Source organism: Juglans microcarpa x Juglans regia, chromosome 4D, assembly GCF_004785595.1.
Source record: "Juglans microcarpa x Juglans regia isolate MS1-56 chromosome 4D, Jm3101_v1.0, whole genome shotgun sequence".
NCBI classification, from domain to species: domain Eukaryota; kingdom Viridiplantae; phylum Streptophyta; class Magnoliopsida; order Fagales; family Juglandaceae; genus Juglans; species Juglans microcarpa x Juglans regia.
In genome coordinates, this window is record NC_054600.1 from 762,945 (window position 1) to 782,202 (window position 19,258).

Consider the following 19,258-nt stretch of genomic DNA (forward strand, 5'->3'; position numbering starts at 1 on the left):
TCAAAATGACCGTCCCTAAATTTTTTTGGAGATAACAAATTTAAAGTAAGAAAACTACATTTAAGAATTATAATTGAAACATTATAATTGTTCAAATGTTGCATGAAGTCAAAATGCATAAAGTAAGAAAATATTAAGTTCTAAGTTGGTAGTGACCTAAAATCTTGAGACATCATTAACTACATCTGTTCGAACATTTTTTGGAATTGAATTTTCATCTCCCTCCGTATGTCTATGGATAAGGTTGAGGAGGAAGGTTTAGCGCAACATCCTAAATCACTCAAATATTTAGAACGGGGTCCAAGAACCTGAGAAAAAATCTTAACATCTTTAATGGAGGATTCATCAAACAGAGCATTTTGCTGAAGTGAAACCATATTCCCCAACAAAAAACAAAACAATAAAGAAATTACTTAATATACTGGATCTTCAAACATATCACAAAACTTCTCTCATTCGTTTGAGTACATATTTTGGAATGTGTTCTGGCGCACCTCTATGTTGCACTATTAAAACGGTCCGACATTTGTTAGTTCAAGCAGATTAAAAGCTATTAGAACTGAAACTTACTTTAATTTAAATATATTTAAGATAACCAATACGCCACGAATTAGAGACACTTACTTTGGATGCCATTCATTGAAATGCTGCTCCATGTTGATACGATTCTTTTCTTTTCTTTTTTAACAAATGTCAATGCAATTCTTGGAAAAGAGTTTTGCATTTTTGTTACAGGCAAGGAATGTATAGAGATTCTCCCCAACCGACCGAAGCTGCCATGACATTTTTGTGAAGCCAAAACATGAATTTTTCGTGGATGTTGGTGTCCGCTTTGCTATCATAATAACTAATTCCTCGTGAATTAAGAAGAGTACGTGGCACTGTCAGATTAATTTATTAAATTTAGATAACTATGTAGCATATTCCTTATATTTATATTAGTTTATGATTTGATATAATTATAGGGTGTATAAGTATCATTTAATCGTTTTAAAAAATAATAGAGTTTATTTTTTTTTTTTATGTGAGTCTCGTATTTATTTATTTTTTTTAAAGAGATTGCATGCCGCTTGCATACTCCATAATTATAAATATTATTTCTCTTAATACAATATCATGTATTCTGTTATAAATACAACTATAAGATCACCATAAAAGCTATCTAATTATCGTATGATCTGCTGATGGCCTTTCCCTCACGATCGATCCTTATCTTCGGACCATAATGTTTGTTGTTGGCTAGCTATGATTCAGACTCTGGACGTGTCTGAGTTGAGCCCGTCTTTTTAATTAATTCCTTATGCACACAGTGTTATTATTATTATTATTATTATTTAATTAAAAGTAAAACAAATTATTTAATTGGATACTAATCCTATCCGATATATATTATTGGCCGTTTCGGTTTTGGCATCAACGAAGAAACATTAATTATTTAAGTCCCAAAAGGAAAAGTAGAGAATAATAAAGGTATAAAGTGATCCTATACTACCAGAAAATAAATTTTTATGATTAATTTATTGCAACTAAAAGATTATTGATAATTAATTTTAATTGTAAATAATCATCTCGTTGAAACTAACTGATCGTAAATAAACAGTTTACTTGTAACTAGCTAATTCAAAGCAAAAAATTAGAACAAGAAACTACATACAATAATATACAGTTCTGGTAGTGTACGTATCAACAACCAGGTTATAATTATATTTATACTTTGCAATTCGTTTAGGTTCGTGTGGCTTTCATGTTTTGTTCGTTCTGATAACCTTCTTCCTCGTTTCATCTTTATTTTTTATTATTACAAATTTTTTCAATTTTACATAAAATATAATAAATAATTTAACTTTTTTAAATTCTAAAACAATAATAATATTAAAAAATAATATTCTAACAATATTTTATTTAATTTTTAATTTTCTTTTGATCAACTCATTTTATTTCAATTCACTATCCAAACTGCACTTTAGTCGGACTTTAACTCCGAACACCAAATGCCAAGAAAAAGAAATAGAAGTTTCAGGGCGTGCGTGCAGCGTAGAACCAGGTCTCCAAGAAGCTGGTGAAAAGCAAAGATTTGTGACAATCCACAGGAAACGCTTTCAGTGAATGGGGGTGGAGAGTCGCTTTCCTTCTCCTTGATCACATAGCCTCTGCATCCAAATCGCTTTCCCTAACACACCCCCCCCCCCCCCCCCCCCCTCTTCCTCCCAGTCCTCTCCGTCTCTCGCTTCACTCAAGTCCGTTTCTTACTTCTTCAGTTTAAGACCGTTCTCTGCAATCCCATCCCGCGTCTCGGTGGATATCAACGAATTTGATTCTGCATGGGTCTCTGAGTCTCGATCACAACGATGAATTCTTTGATAAGGAAGACTAGGAAATTGGAAAGATTCCCGTCAAAGCCTTCTCTCTCTGCACTAGGTTTGCCAATTTGAGTCACTCCGATTCCTTAGGATCACTGATTGGCATATGCATGGTTTGAAGAACATTAGTTATTTGTAACAGCTTGTTCCATTTGTTTCACTTTGATTGAAAATAAATTTTGGTTGAAATTAATTAATGGAAGTACTTGATGATCATAATGAAATGTTGATCGAAAAGTTGAAAACCGTACTAACTAATAATAATATATAATAATAGTGTAGCAAAAGAAGTTGAGAAATTTTAAATTCCTCTACATTATTTAAGATTATTGCAATACATATATATTCAAATAGATATTTGAAAAGAGAAAAGATATTTACAATCATAAATTATATAACCGTCGCATAATCGTTTTGAAAAAAATAAATAAAACATGTCAAGACTCACATAAACAAAAATAATTTTTTAAAATAAATTTTATTATTTTTCAAATCAATTACGTAATATTTATATACTTTACAGTTATACGTAAAATTATTCGAAGCAGAAAGTCTCCAACATCATCACAGGCGCTTTATTAGGTAGAACCGGACCTGGCCGGCCATATATTTTGTCCATCGCCGCCACATGTTATTAGAGGCATAATGAATATAGGTTTTTGACTGTACAGTATCCAGATGAATGCTAACTAAAAAGTGGATTGTTTTTACTTTATAGTTAATTTGAATTATAATATAATATTCTTGATAATAATAATCGATATATAGCTAGACTGATATGAATCATGAAAAAGTATAGCATTTCAAGATTCGTTATTAATTATTAAATGAGTTATAAATGGTTCAAGATTCTCTATATTTTTAAGATATATACTCGACCAGATATTTTTAAGATACGTTGACTATTGATCACTGAGAATTATGAAGTCAAGAAGTACATACGAAGCTGATTTCTCGACATTGATCAGGCCATGACTGCAGTTTGCTTCGAGTTTGTCATGGCTGCAACTGTAGGCCAGCAACCCGACCAGATCAAATTAGGTTTGGACCCAAACTGGCCCACCCGCTTACTAGGAACACACCAACCTGAACCCAAACCGACCGGACCATTCGGGTCGGATCGGACTTTTTTTATCTCTTCAACAATTTTGTAAACTCTATCGTGGATTCTAAAGCTCTCTCGACCAAAATACAAGACAATACAATAATTTTTTTTTTACCTTTGACAGAATCAGCAATAGCTATGAACACTCCAGAAGAAACAATTACTACTGCAACAAAAAATGAATATTAGTGTACAAAAGTTCGTAGAGAATATCGAGCGTGCTTTAGATCAAAGTAGAAATTTTTGTCCATTTCTACGTAGTATTTACGGAATTCTAGATTTGTTTCGAAAATTGAACGAAGAAGCTTACATTCCTCAGGTTATTTCAATAGTCTTTTCACTACCACTCACTAAAATTGCAACCAATGGAAAATTACAAACTGAGATTTTTCAAGGATTTCATGAAACAAGCTGATATAAAATCGAAGGATTTAGTAAGCATCATAAAAGACTTGGAACAAAGTGTTCGCGATTGTTATGCAGGGATGACAATGGAAATTAAATTGAGTCTGATGATTTTATGAAAATGATCTTAGTGGATGCATGCTCCATCATTGAGTTTTTCTTGAGAGATGGCAACTTCGTAGAATCAAGCGGGTGGGTCGGATGAAGCGCGCATGATGACGCATGCATGAGTTGCCATCTCTCAAGAAAAACTCAATAATGAAGCACGCGTCCACCATGATCATTTTCATAAAATAGTCGAACTCAATTTCCATTGTCGTCCCTGCATAACATTCGCGAACGCTTTGTTCCAAGTCTTTTATGATGCTTACTAAATCCTTCGACTTTATATTAGCCCTTTTCATGAAATTCTCAAGAAATCTCAATTTATAATTTTCCATGGGTTGTAATTTTAGCTAGCGGTAGTGAAAATGCCCTATTGAAATAACCTGAGGAATGTAAGCTTCTTCGTTCAATTTCCGAAGCAAACCTGGAATCCTATAAATACTATGTAGAAATGGGCAAAAATTTCTACTTTGATCTAAAGCACACTCGATATTCTCTACCAATCTTGTACATTGATATTCATATTTTGTTGCAACAATAATTGTTTCTTCTAGAGTGTTCATAGCTGCTGCTGATTTTGTAAAAGGTAAAAAAAAAAAGGATTTATTGTATTATCTCGTATTTTGTTCGAGATAGCTTCAAATCCATGGTAGAGTTTGCATATTGTTAAAGGGGTAAAAAAAAAAAAAAGGTCCAACCCGATCCGAATGGTCTGGATCGATTCAGTTCAGGTTGGTGTGTTCCTAGTAAGCGGGTGGGTCAGATCGGGTCCAAACCTGACTTGATCTGGTCGGGTTGCAGGCCTAATTTATATCAGCAAATTCAGGAGCTTTCATCCTGCTGGTGCTTTTGTCTTCTGTGGTAACATATAAAATACACAATAATCTATAAAATCGGTGCACTTACTTTGAATGCCATGTATTAAATATTGTTCTATGCGATCACTTAAGAGATTTCCGCATTCTGATTCGGGACATTAGAGAAGATTGCATTTGGAATGGGTGTCCTTAGGAGCGCGGCTACTTCGGGAAAAGCAATCTCTCCCCAACTCTGCACAATTGGCACCAGAAATTTTGGTAATATATATTTTCTGAACAATATTTACTGTCTGAATCCTCACCGGAACTCTCATATTTCGATCTCGAGCTGTTGGACATGATTTTATTTGAAGATTTGTGAGTGAAAGGAGAGACTAAGAAAGGTATAAATCGATCTGTCAATGCAAAAAAGAACAAATAACTACATGCAATATATAGTTCTGGCAGGCAGTAGCTAGCTAGTATGGGTTAGTAGCAAGGTGGCATGAGTCTGTGAGAGTACATACATAAAATCTTGCAAATTTCTGTGACTGAAGATCCCATAATCAGTTTTTCATGAAGTAATTGGGGTCCAGTTTTCATGACTTTCTCTTCATAAGGAATTCAAGTGTAAAAGCAAGATCGACATATACATGTTGTGGGCTGCATCTGTTATATGTGATCGTATATGATATGACCACTGCATGCATGATCAGTATGATCTTTCTACCCGCGGCTACTTGGAGCTACAGAAATTTCCCAGCTGTTCATAGAATTTAATCATGAAAATAGGATCAGTAACTTGGGTTAGTTTTTGGAAATAAATTAAAATATTTCTTCATTAGTGAAATAAAAAATATTTACAATGACTATTTTCATACCAAAAAAATTTGAAATAATTCCCTTAAGTACTAGCATATACATATGCGTACGTTTAAATAATATTTTTAATAAGAAATTTTATTTGCAATCTTGAGTGAGAAATTATATGTGCATCCTCATTAATGAATGAGAGTAAAAAGAAAAAAAAATCATTTTAAAGGATATTATTTTAATTTTAAGATTTTTTTTAAACATAATTGTATAAGGCCCAGTGTGTATTCGCAAGTCATCTCAACTCATTTCAATTCATCTTAACTTATCTCACTACTATTCATTATTATTCATCAACTTTAACTCACAAATCTCACTACTATTCACAACTCATCTCACTACTATTCACAACCTATCTCAACTCATCTTCGAATCCAAACGATACCTAAGTTTATTTTAAAATATTAAAAATATATACACATATTGGTTTTCGTTACATTAATCTACGTACCGCAACTCCAGCAGAAAATTGATTTTCTATTAGAAACTTAAGATTTTGGTTCCTAAGAACTCATAGCATGTAATCTTTTTATTTTCCTCCGAGCCTCCTTTAGGTTTTTCTTTTTTTCTTTTCTCTCTTTTGTATTATATTATATTTTATCTTTTCTAGACATATTATGTATTCACTTTTCTTCATTTTTTTTTAAAAAAAAAAAATCTTTTAATATCATTCTTTCTATATGTTTAATGTCGAGCATCTCAATTTTTTTTTAAATAAGGAAAACTCTTATATCAATAAATTTATTAATTACTTTGTTGTTTCTAACATTATATTTATAACTTTTTTATCATATAAGTACAGTAAATATATTACGAAAATATCAAAAATAAAATAAATATTTGGGCCTAGCTATCCGATATATATATATATATATATATATAATATATATTATTGGTTTTTATTTTGATTTTGGCGGACGTGATCAACAAGGAAACATATATGCGTTTGGATGTTAAACTGAGTTGAGTTGAGATGATAAAATATTGTTAGAATATTATTTTTTAATATTATTATTATTTTAGTATTTGAAAAAGTTGAATTGTTTATTATATTTTATATTGGAATTTGAAAAAGTTGTAATTAGGGGTGTAAACCAGTCGGTCCGGTCCGGTCCGGTGATGGACCGAAAATATTCGGTCCATCACCGGACCGGACCGGACCGAACCGAACACCCCATAGTTATCGGTCCGGTCTGGTCCGGTCGATCCATTCGGTCCGGCCTATTTTTTTTTAAATAAATTAATAAAAAAATTATTTAAAATACTAAATTAAATTAAGTGACTTATTAATGTGGATTATGTAACAAACTCAATAAAAAAATATTTTATATGGTCAATGATAATAAATTAAATAAAAATTATATTATTAATTTATATAATTACTATATAATTAACTAATTGGTATTATATATTAGTTAATTCATAGAATATTAACAAGTGTTAAAAACATATTTAAAATTTTATATTGTTAATAGTAATAGGTTAGATGAAAATATATATAAAATATTGTTAATTTATAAAATATTAACAAGTATTAATAACATATTTAAAATTTTATATTGTTAATTGTATAATTATTATATAAATAATATATATAATATTTTATTTTTTTATTTGGTCGGTCCGGTCCGAGAAATCTCCACCCCGGGACCGAACCGAAGACCGAAATTTATGTAGTGTTTGGACCGAAACCGACCATGCATTTGATCGGTTCGGTCGGGTCCGGACCGAACCGGTTGGTCCGGTCGGTTTCTCTGGTCCGGACCGACTGGTTTACATCCCTAGTTATAATGATGAATTGAGATGAGTTGAAATAGGTTTATGTACCAAATGAAGAAATATTTGTAAAGTCCCAAAAGGAAAATGAGAGAATATTAATTAATAGGTAAAAATAAAGCGATTGATCTGTCAATGCAAAACAATACATACAATAGTCCTGACATGCATGCATGCATGCATGGCGGGTGAGAGCACTCCTAATGATTCTTGTAAAATACATTTTTCTTTAAAATATAAAGAAGGATAGCTAAAAGTCTCTTCTATTGGATCATCTATTCTAATTCTATCAAAGTGGCTATTGTATAGTTTGGAGGATGCATTCATTCAAGAGCTATGTTGATGCTTCTTTTACGACATGAATGGAAATGATGTTGAATTTTTTGTGATGTTGTTGTTTCCATTGATCCATGTATGCAGTGAGTTGAATGATCTATTCTTTTTTAGAAAGTTGATCTGCCACGTGTTACAAATAAGGCAGGTGCTCCTGTATGGAATGAATTTAGAGCATTTGCATCATCAATATAGAAATAAAAAAAGATAAGTATAAAAAATAGGAAGAATGGTTCATTCAAAAAAGGATTATACAATTTGAAATACTTATTCCATTCCCCACAAACAAAATAACACATATTGTCATAATAATAATAATAAAAATAGCTAGGATGTTCCTCTTATCCCCAAAAGAGAATCAGATAAGTAAATAAAATTTGAATAAAATAATGGAAGATCGTTACAACAATGATTCCAAATTATTTACATTTTTTGGTTTCGATTATAAGAATAATAGATTAGTTCAAATAAATTGTTTTATCATTTGTATTACGAAAATTATAAAATAAAATTTTAAACGATTTGAAGTGAATGAGTGAGTATAAAAAAGATAAACTCGGTCAGAAAGTAATAAAATAAAAGGAAAAAATGTAATTTTTTAAATAGAAGAAATACAATGACAAGAATAAAAAGTAAGAATAAAGAGGGATAAAATGGAAAAAGAAAAAAAAAATGGAGAAAAAGCAAGACCAAAGAAGGACAGAATGGGAAAACAAAACTTGAAGAAAAATCACTGTTTATGTACGTATAGGCTCTTTTTATTATAGAAGGTATGGCATGCATGCCAGCCCGTCGGAGTACAGAAACTCTCCCCCACTTCTTTGACCCACTACAAAAGATCTACGACAACATCTACATGAAGAAACCCTATACATAATGATAACATGTGCTGTCTTAAAATTAAACATCAACTAAATTTATATACAATATAGAGAAAGTTCAGAATACTTGCAGTATATAGAGAAAGTTCATTTGCTGCCAACACCAATTTTATCAACTTAAAATTGAACATCAACTAATTTCATCTACTGTCTCAAAATCCATTACATGAATATAGAGAAAGTTCAAAATACATGAATAATTTCACAAGTCAATGCCATTCCATTACAAGAATGTATATACAATACAAATTCCATGTATCAAAAATTCATTACAAAATTAAGAGTTTTGAGAGGGAGAAATAGGAAACCTTCACTCGGCTAGAGAGAGAGAGAAGAAATAGAGAATAGAGGGAGAAAATCTTACTAATTCCATCGCGAGATCCGTCAAGAGAGAGTTGCAAGGGTTTTTATCTAGAGAAGGGCTTTTATTGAGAGAGAAGGAGAAGCTTTGGCGCGAGAGAGAAGTAATAAAATAAAAATTATAAATGGTGAACAGTTAATCTAGAAATATGTAGAAATATTATTCATAGTACATAAAATATTTATATTTGGCTAACTCAATGTAGTAGTTTTAATAGAATTGCAAGCTAAATATATGTTTTTATTTGCATTTGACTGCACAATTTCCAATGCTTTTGGTTTGTAAATCCGTCGTAATAGATTTCTTTACCATGGTAGAAACTGATTATGAATCCATAACTTGGCCCATTAGTTTTTCCTTGAGGGCCGGACAACTCCTTTAGAAACCCAAAATTAACATTATAACCCAAACCCTCAAACACAACGCGGCCCACATGCATGAATTTATCTTCTTCTTTTTCCCTTAATAAAAGAATAGGGTCAATTGAGAATTAGAACTTAGGGCCAGAACTAAAATAAAAAAAAAAATTGGGGGGAGGGGGGGTGAATTTTAATAATATTAGTGATAATACAATTTTTATTACTAAAGTTTATAAGATTTTTGTGATAAATTTTTTTATAATCATTGGCACATCCTCAATCAAATAAGAAATTATGAAAGTTATTAATTTTATCACAAAAATCTTATCAACTTTAGTTTAGTTTGAAATTTATAAAGTATATGTAATAAAACTTGTATTATCACTAATATTATTAATTAAAACACTATACGTTTTTTTTTTTAAAATCTAAAACCTCATATTTCAATTTTCATTGTTAGTAGTTTAAAAATGAATAATGCTACTTGGTCAACTGAAAGGTATTTATTAGGTGGCTTTTTTGCACCACGTAGTTTATTAAAAACATTTAAAACGCTAACATAAAAGGGATAAAAAGAATCTATTGTTTCAGTCTTCTTATTTTTGTATTTTCAAATACTCATTTGGTTTAAATATATTTTAATATTTCTTTTTAATAAATCATGTGGTACTACGTGACGGTGATACATTAAAATGTCATCTAAGTTGTAAATTTCAAATGATTAAGTAACAATATTATAAAAAGAGTTTTACTACTCATCATTCTTACATACCACACGTCATACTTTTTTTAATTTTTTTAATTTCTTTTAATTTTATTCCTCTTAAACTAGCTAATTGATTTTTTCTACTAATTATGTATATACTACATATTTAATAAGAGAAGAAAATAAATAGTATGTAATGTAAGGATGACTAAAAGAATAAAAAAAATGGTAATGGGACAATGAATAAGAAAATTATTTTTAATTATGGGACGATGCTTTCTTTAAAATGACGTGGCATCGATCAAAAGTGGCCGAGAAAGCACGCTGATGGGCATTTTCTTGTACTCCGTTCCGTCGTGACTTGGTGCGAAATCATTCTGCAAGTCAACCAACAAAAAAATGGCGGAGAGAATCGTCGATTGGTCCGATCTTCCAAAGGAACTCCTGCCATGCATCGGCAGAAGCCTCAAATCTAGCGCCGAAGTTCTCCGGTTTCGCAGCGTCTGTGCTTCATGGCGATCCTCCATCCCTTCCTTCCGCGAGATCTCTCCTTCTCTGCCTCTCCCTTTTCCCAGCCCAATCGGCCAGGGAGGCGAGGCCTTTGTCTCGTTAACTACCTTCTATCGTCTTGAGCTGGCACACCAGAATCCAAATCCTTCTAAAAGCTGGTTGATCAGGGTCGAAGAGTCTGAACCTGGTAAACTACGTTTTCTGAACCCCCTTTCAGGCCGCCCTATCAGTGTTCTCCCCGTGTCTTTTCCCAAGGTGATAAATCTATTGGATTTTCGGGTCTTGGAGGTAAGCAAAGCATATAAAGTAGTAAAATATCCTAGTGGCAAATCTTTTACTGCTGTGAACAAAGTGGTGCTTTTCCCCAACTCTGCGTGGACTCGTGCTGAGGACTGTGTGGTATTCGTTATATATCTAGATGGAAAATTGGGTTACGCTAAATATGGAGATGAGAGATGGACCCTTGTAGATAAGCAATATTCTCATTATGATGACATTATTGTATATAAGGGGCAGTTCTATGTTATTGACAAATTGGGAACAGTTTCCTGGATTGATTCATCGTTGAAGTTGATACAGTTTTCGCCCCCGTTGTGTGGCTTGGGTTGCCAGAAGCATTTGGTGGAGTCGTGCGGAGAACTCTATGTTCTTGATAGATACTTTGATGGAGAGCCGAGTCCAAGAAGATACCGTGATGAGAACATCTTTGCTAATCTCCTTAGCTCTAATGTCTACCCTAGGACAATTGATTTCAAAGTCTATAAGCTGGACCAAGAGTGGGGTACTTGGGTTTTAGTGAAGAACTTGGGCGATACGATGTTCATCTTGGGTGACGACTGTTCCTTCTCTGTTTCAGCTCGAGAATTCCCTGGTTGTAAAGGGAATTGCATTTACTTCACTGTTGAAAATGACTTTTTTGTCTTCAACTTGGGGGATGGTAGTTTTAGCAAGATCCAATATTTCCCGGACTTTTCTCATATATTTCGGCCACCGCTATCTTGGCGCTTCCCAAATCTGAGTTCCTCCAAATGCTGAGTGTAAGCTGCCTTGTAACACTTAAATCTGATATTTAATGTTGTTAGATTACTAATTACTTCTGTATGGGATAGTCTCAGTAGAGATCAACTTCTCTATGATGTTGTGCCCTTTATGAATTCAGTTTGATTTGCAACATCTCTTGATCTTTCTCCAGCTGTGTCGCTTAGCGCGTCAGAGGTGTTGATTATCTCATTGAACCAATGTTTTCAATGGAATGTCTGAAATTCCCACTTATGGACATGGCCTATAGACTATTTGTAACAGTGTAAATGTACAGCAGATAATATGATGATTAGAGAGATTATTGTTGGGATCCTTTTCGCCATTTGGCAAGGTCCTGGCAGACTTTCCCTTCTAGGAGAAGTTGAAATTGATTGATGAATCGTATAACACTAAACAATTGGATGACACTATATAAGCTTTGATCTTTCATTTTTTATAGAGGACCGTTGTGGATAATGTTCATCGCAGTTGATGAAGATTAAGGTTGCTCTCAGTTAAGAAGATAACACGATTAGGATGAAGATGTGTTAGATCAAGATTAGTCTATATCTTTCTTTTTTCTTTGTAAGCCTGCACAAGGCATTCAAGAGAATAGGAACCAGGTGTTGGAAGTGGAATTATGCAAAGAATTCTGCATTCTTTTGGTCGCTAGGAAACCAAATTTGTTCCTTTTATGTAGTATTTCTTAGCTTTGATCTATACCGGTGAGCTGTTAAGGAAGGTGGAGCCATTGTAACATACCATCAAAAAAGACGATTTCTTTTCAGCTATATCATGGGATTGTTTCTGGTACAAAGATGGAGCTTGAGTTGTTCCTTTTTTATTTTTTTTTTAACTCTTTTTTTTTTTTTTTTTTCCTTTGGATTTCAAGGAAAAGGCCACCCGGTGTCATGGGGCGGTTGTGTCGCCCATTTCGATGGTGTCACGACCACTCTCGGAATGCCAGCCTCCCCAAAAATGGTTCGACTACCCCAATTTTGTAGGCAGCCAGCCACCGAAGCACTTCAAAGTTTTTTTGAAGTATAGTTTAAAAAAAGTATTTTTTTAATTATATTTAAAAAAAATGGCGATAACTTAATTTATTAAAAAAAAAACTATTCATAAAAGAGGAATATTACCTAATGCATCTAAGCATTTTTTGTAAACAAGAAATTTCACTTTTACAAGGCAATAATTAAGCTTGAGACATTTTTACAATTATAGTTTTAAGTTAAAAATGCTAATTGAGAACGAAAAAAAAAAAAAGCGTAGACAAGTAGGTGGATGGATCATATTTTTTATACCTTTTCAATTCAAACACATTTTATAAGAATAAATTTAATTATATTCCTACAACTTTTTTATTATCCATGCTACTATTTTACGACTTTATTTATATTTCTATCTAATATATAAAGTTTTTTATTTTACATAAATTGTTTGAATTATAAAAATATAAATAAATCTTAATCCGTGGAGTAGAGAGAGAGCTTTCTAGTTTCTTGTCCACAAGACTCAAGGGTGCTCTCTCTGTCTCTCTCTCTTTGTCTCTCTGCCCGATCTTTGACGCCAAACCGTCAGCAACTTCTTCGAGCTAAAAGGTTAGAACTACTTACATTGTCTTGATCTTTTCATTTCGTATAGAATGAATGTTGAGTGCAGTTTCTTTATCAAACGCATTCGATTGCCTGTTTGTTGTATTTCTGGCGTACAACTATCCCCTTTTTTTCTCGCGAACTCTGTAAATTCGAGCTGCCGCAGGTTTCTATCTCGCTCTACTAATTGCTACCTTCAGAATAATTTAATCACTGCAAATCTGTCTGGAAATTTGTTGAATTCGCCTCCTTTCATAAGCTTGTTTGCTTCAATTTATATAAATTCGTTCTGGTAAAAAACTCGGCTTTTATGAATCTATCTGTATGTTTACTTCAATAGCATTACTTTGTTTTCATTCGTTCAGTTTTAGCACTTTGGTAGCTACCCAGTTGAAGATTATCGATATATATTTGGTAGGGATGGTTTTCCTATGCTGGGATCGGCCCTCTCCTCAAGAACAGAAGGCCTGCATCAACAAGTATAAAGGCTTGGATTCTCTTTTTAGCAAAGAAATTGAAATCTTTTTCATCCCTTAATTTTTTTAACTGAACTAATGTATGATGATTAATAGCTTATTATCACCAGGTCAGGTGCATTCAACTATGACTCTAAATTCAGAGGAGCTACTGCTAAGCCTTTGTCTTATCTCCAAGAAGACAAGGAGCTCTCAAAAGACGGTTTCTTACTAAACCACGCGCGTGTCTTAGTTGGTTCTGGTCTAGAGACTTATGAAAAGGGTAAAAGCGCTCTTCAGACTTGGAGGTGTGCAGAACATTTGTCTTTTAGATGTAGAGAACCCTTGAAAAGTTGTGGGTGGAAACGCTAATTCTGTGTCTGAAATATGTTTTGTGCAGGCATTTTGGACTTGATTGGGCATTTGTTGATCCCAAGACTCCCATTCAGAGTGGAGTCAAATTCTGTGTTTGCCTCAAGGAGTTTCTCCCATGGGTCATGATGCCTCTTGAGGTTGTGTATGTACATGAAACTAGAAAAGCTAACAAGGCCTTGGCTTCTTTTGGATTTGGTAGCGGTACCCTTCAAGGCCACCTTCTGGTTAGTGTTTTTTCATTTGTTATTCCTCACATATTGTAGCTAGGGAACTTAAAGGTTGTTTCGACACCTTTCTGCTTCAATAGCTGTAGAAAATAGAGATCAAGGTTCAGGTAGGACCATCTGACTCTGAGCTTATATTTTCTTAAGTTGCCGTGTCATTGGACCATGTTGCCCCCTTATTTCAAGAGTTCTCCATTCTCTCTTTCTCTGTTCCAATGCTTGGCTCTTTGGAAGATTAGTTCTAGCTGATGCCTGTGATATGACTTAATATTGTTCCAGTGAAGATCTAGCCATTTATCTATCCATTTTTTGGCTCTAGCACATCCACCATCTCTTTGTGTGTTAAGACTGTCATACATTACTATTTAATTTCCTTGCTACTTCTGTAGGTAGAATCATTCGTCATTCTATGTTACGCCATAACATAATTGTTTCCTAATTTTATAGGTGTGATAGTTTGTTCCTCAGTTGCCCATCACTTTGGCTAGTTGTAGTCCTGAAGATTCTACATTTAAAGAGGAAAAAAGTTCCATCACTTGCATTTTTACTTCATCATCTTGACATGCTAGTGATTAAACTTGCTGCAACTGAACTATTATTTTCAGTAAATGTACACCATTCTGTATCCTAAGATATTATCTCTTCTACTGATACACGGCTTGGAATTTCGTCATCAAACAGGCTGGGGAAGAACGTTTCTCAATTGAGTTGGATGAGAACAACCAAGTGTGGTATGAAATACTTTCCTTATCGAAACCTGCCCACTTTTTGTCATTTATTGGGTATCCATATGTTAAACTACGGCAAAAGTACTTTGCTCATCAATCTACCAATGCAGTTGTGAAACATTCGACTGCTTCACAGCAGTGATGTGAATGCGAATGTGAACTCCTGATCTTAAAAAATTTTCAGCCCTTCTTCGCTTATACTTTTCCAGCAAACTATGATATCTTGTTTACATGGATACATCATGAGAATCATCCACTGAATGAAGAAATTTCATCTTGGCCATTTATTTGGAAGATATTTTTCCTAATATGAGATATTCGTTTCCAGCTCCGGGTTCGGGGTTGAGTAGGTGAAAACCACGATTCTCGGACCATGACCAAACATTCAAATAAAAGGGGAAAGAAGATGAGGTCCTGACTCAGTCCGTAAGTCCATTTTCATTAACACAGCTAAATGCAATCTACATCTTATTCAACTTCGTATCCTTCTGAATAGTCAATAGCGTGACACTCAGTGCCAATCCAAAAAAGAAAATTAACCCATTAATACTGTTCTTACCCATGAGAAATTGGACCACAAGAAGGGAAAAGGACCCTCAGTATTCTGGCTGAAAAAGAAAATTGACCCATTAATGTTCTTTCCGGAATCGCAAACGCCCGCTAATCTGCTTTAATTCCCTGCGCAAAACCAAGTCGGGTCATGACTCATAAGTAGATGCTTGGAGTGTTAACTATTACCCAACCCAAGCTTAGGAGCAGTTTAAATTCAAAGATGAGTTGAAATAATTTATGAATAGTAAAATAAAAGTTGAATTGTTTATTATATTTTATGTAAAAATTTGATAAAGTTGTTTTGTGATTTGAAAAAGTTGAATTGTTTATTATATTTTGTATGAGAATTTAAGAAAGTTGTAATAATTGATAATATAAGTTGGGGTGGGTTTTGAATTCAAACGGCCAATGCTAGATATATTTATGGACTATGCACACTGTATGCTTTTAAAAGAGTGAAGTTGACTATTAAAAATTTTATTTTTTTGTGTGAGTTTCATATCTATTCCTTTTTTTTAAATAAATAAGCGGCGGAATATATTTTTTCATATACTAATGGTGATTAACACAGCGTGATACATAAGACTCAAGGATTTGGATTCCATCCTGAGAAAACTAAGGAGAGGAAGATTGGGGTAGTTAAGAAGACACTACAGCATGCAGTACACCTTAACGCTAAGCCAAGTTGGGGAAGGCCAAAATGGATTAACGTGAGACATGCTCCGGAGAGAGAACATCCACAGAAGAAAAAACTGTTCATGATAATGTTCATATCAGGACCATCCGATGTTACTACCTATCCAATTATGTTTTCGTGTTTTTTTCTTTTTTAAATTAAGATCTTGAAGGGGGAGGAAGCAGGTTTCTTTTTTTCCGAATATTCCAGAGCAACAAAATACAGTATAAACCAACTAACCGCAGACTTTGGCGACGGAATCGCAATCCGCTTAGTGGGATGTTCAAAACCTTTGCTTCAAACGGTTCACCCTTGAAATTTTGAAGAATAATGGAAATTGATCGAAACTAAAACCCCATAGCCCATTTTTTATTTATTTGATTTTTTTCAAGCATATTAATTAATTATAATGGAGTATTTGTCAGAAATTCGACGTGTGCTTATTTTAAAAAACAAAAACAATTTTAAATATATTTATTATTAAGTAAAAGATGAGTAATGCTATATATCACATTATTATCTTATTTTTATTTCACTATCTAAGATATAATATATTTATCGTTACAAACTTAGATGATGATAAAGAATCATTCAATAATAATAAATACATCACATCTTATATAATAAGATAAAAATAAAATAATAATGTGATTTATAAAATATACTTCCAAACTCGCAACAAGATAAGATGACACAAATCGAGAAATGGTTAAGAGTGGCAAATCGTGTTTTTTGGTTTGTGTTCATATCACGTCAAGTTATGAATATTTGATTATATAGATCAACTCGAACCCAATCCGTTAAACTAAACGTAACAAATTTTCAAATCTTAACCAACTTATTTTTATAATAAGTCATATTATTTCACCCGTTTAATAATTAATTAAAAATATATTAATACAACATAACTTATTTAAACTCGTTTGTTTCATATAAATAAATTGAACTAAAACGTATAACTCATTTGATCTTATTGATATAATTTCACATAAAAATTAAAATCTATTTTATTAATAACCACAATATCTTAAAAAAATATTTTTTAATATTTTTCAAATTTTAACGTATAATAAAACTAATATTACAAACGTATAAAATTACAATTCAACAATAACATGCGCAACCATACCTGTTCGTAGAGTTCTCGAGACCTCAACTATGGAGGACGACCTTGTCTTTTTTGTCGTTTTTAAATAGAACTCAATAAATTCAGCAATTTCTTTCACATTTGATAGCCAAAAACGAAAACACCCACCAAAATTTGACTCCTTCAAGCAACCTTATTAGTTACAACAACAGTCCACACAAAGAATCTCTATGAAAAAACAAATATATATAAGGTGACGGAGTGTATGTTTGAGGAGTAATTTTTCTGGTTGTCTAGCTTCCACAGGCATGGCAGCTGAGGGTCGTCCACGCCTCAAAAATGTTCCCTTTTTCCATCTATTCCGACATATCGACCCGAGACACCCGACCCGATCAGAAAACATCCTCGATTAACAAAACTAGGTCCTATCGAAAAATAAAAAAATAGGCCCAAACCCAAAGAAAAAAGTAAGAAAAGCCTATCACTCACATTGAGAAAAGGTTGACCACAAGGCCCATCCATACTCTCTGTTCTTTATGAGATGCACCTCATGGAGTACAATGGAACGGGCGAATCCACCGCGGGTGCACCGTAGATCCTAGGATGGTCGCTCTCCAAACCATAATCCATCATCGGACGGTACTCCAAATCTTCATCATGATCATACACGAACTCCGGGATCTCAATCTCATTCCTCCTCACGTGCTCCCACAGCAAATCCAGCCTGCTCACGTACCTCAGCTTCCCGTATAGCCTGCCCACATTTTTAGATACACGCAAAACCCACGTCATTAGCATGCGACTCGAGTCGAGGTTCATGTTGTTGTCTCCATGATTATCGATGAATTCTTCTAATTTGGACAGAAGATTGAATAAATGAATTTGATCAATTTGATGAGTTTTAAGGTTTTTTGTGATACTATTCATTATAGGGATAGTTTGTAGTTATCACCCTCCGCTGAAGAGAAGCCGACCGAAGGTGGCGAGGAAGAGCCTGGCCTGCAAGTCCGGGTGGACAAAGTACACAGCCTCAAGATTCTCCTTCACGTCCACCGGAATCCCCTCGTAGATTGATCTTAGGGCTGAGATTCCGGGAAAATTCTCGCACCTTTGAACGCCTGTGTGCACGTACACCACCGAGAATGCCTTTTTCCCCAATTTCGGATACACCTTCTGCTCCAGGTGCTTGTTCACCACGTCGACACTCAAACTCCTAGCTAACGAGACCAAACAAAAATAAAATCATGTTTCAAATCCAAGATTTAGATTAGATAATTTGAAAAATTCAAGACAGAGAGAGGGAGGAGATAGATTACAGGGGAAGAATTTTCCAACAATGCGAAGGATCTTGCGACCACGTCTGTCTCTGCCTTTGATCTTGAAGATCTCCAGTTCTTCAATGAGTTGCTGTTGTTGTCGTTGGGATTGGCAAGTGTGGGCACACATTTTCTTGGTTTTGAATTTTGGAAGAAACAGAGGAGAGAGGGGGAGAGGCAGAGAAATTGGACTGGGTTGGAGGGAGAAAGAAAGAAAGAAATTGTATTGATATAGGAGAGGACAAGCGTAATTAAAGAGATAGAGATCCGGGTTCGGAAAATCGGAGGGGATATTCTCAAGCATCTTCTTTTTGTACCGAAAAACCATATTCACGTCTGCATGAATACACCTAATATTTTCGCCGGACTAATTTTTTACTAATTATAAATTTTTATAATACTATATTATGAACAGAACTATATTTATTTATTATTATTTTTACAATATTAATTTTAATAATTTTTTATAATATATTACGTATTTTCCTTCTTTTATTTTCACTATTTAAATTTTAAAATTTAATTTATAAGATTTAAATTTTAAATTTTAATTATGTTAAATAAATTGAGATTTTTAAGAATAATTGTAAAAGGTTTTGTCTAGATTGGATGAATTATGAGATATAAGTCGAAGTCGGCAACAATGTACGAATGTTCCT

General features: G+C 33.5%; 3 protein-coding genes across 9 annotated transcripts; 2 read left to right on the forward strand and 1 right to left on the reverse strand.

Moving 5' to 3' along the window:
• Nucleotides 1-10,376: 10,376 nt before the first annotated feature.
• Nucleotides 10,377-11,744, forward strand: LOC121261439 (putative F-box protein At1g65770). The gene has a single exon (XM_041163796.1). The coding sequence runs from the start codon at nt 10,461-10,463 to the stop codon at nt 11,604-11,606; it is 1,146 nt and encodes a 381-aa protein (XP_041019730.1). The 5' UTR covers nt 10,377-10,460; the 3' UTR covers nt 11,607-11,744.
• A 1,346-nt stretch (nt 11,745-13,090) lies between these two features.
• LOC121261440 (UPF0548 protein At2g17695) lies at nt 13,091-15,164 on the forward strand. 7 transcript variants are annotated; one of them, XM_041163801.1, is made up of 5 exons: nt 13,091-13,192; nt 13,605-13,665; nt 13,773-13,949; nt 14,042-14,240; nt 14,922-15,164. In XM_041163801.1, exons 2-5 carry the CDS (start codon nt 13,607-13,609, stop codon nt 15,108-15,110), a joined length of 624 nt encoding a protein of 207 aa, XP_041019735.1. In that variant the 5' UTR covers nt 13,091-13,192; nt 13,605-13,606; the 3' UTR covers nt 15,111-15,164. The 7 variants fall into 7 exon arrangements, with proteins under 7 accessions (XP_041019735.1, XP_041019738.1, XP_041019734.1 ...); XM_041163804.1 differs by having other exon boundaries at nt 13,099-13,192; nt 13,552-13,665; XM_041163800.1 differs by having other exon boundaries at nt 13,140-13,192; nt 13,552-13,673; nt 13,778-13,949.
• A 2,264-nt stretch (nt 15,165-17,428) lies between these two features.
• LOC121261442 (ganglioside-induced differentiation-associated protein 2-like) lies at nt 17,429-18,909 on the reverse strand. The gene is made up of 3 exons (XM_041163805.1): nt 18,600-18,909; nt 18,236-18,500; nt 17,429-18,037 (listed from the first exon to the last, which is right to left on the reverse strand). The coding sequence occupies exons 1-3, from the start codon at nt 18,901-18,903 to the stop codon at nt 17,818-17,820; spliced, it is 789 nt and encodes a 262-aa protein (XP_041019739.1). The 5' UTR covers nt 18,904-18,909; the 3' UTR covers nt 17,429-17,817.
• Nucleotides 18,910-19,258: the final 349 nt, after the last annotated feature.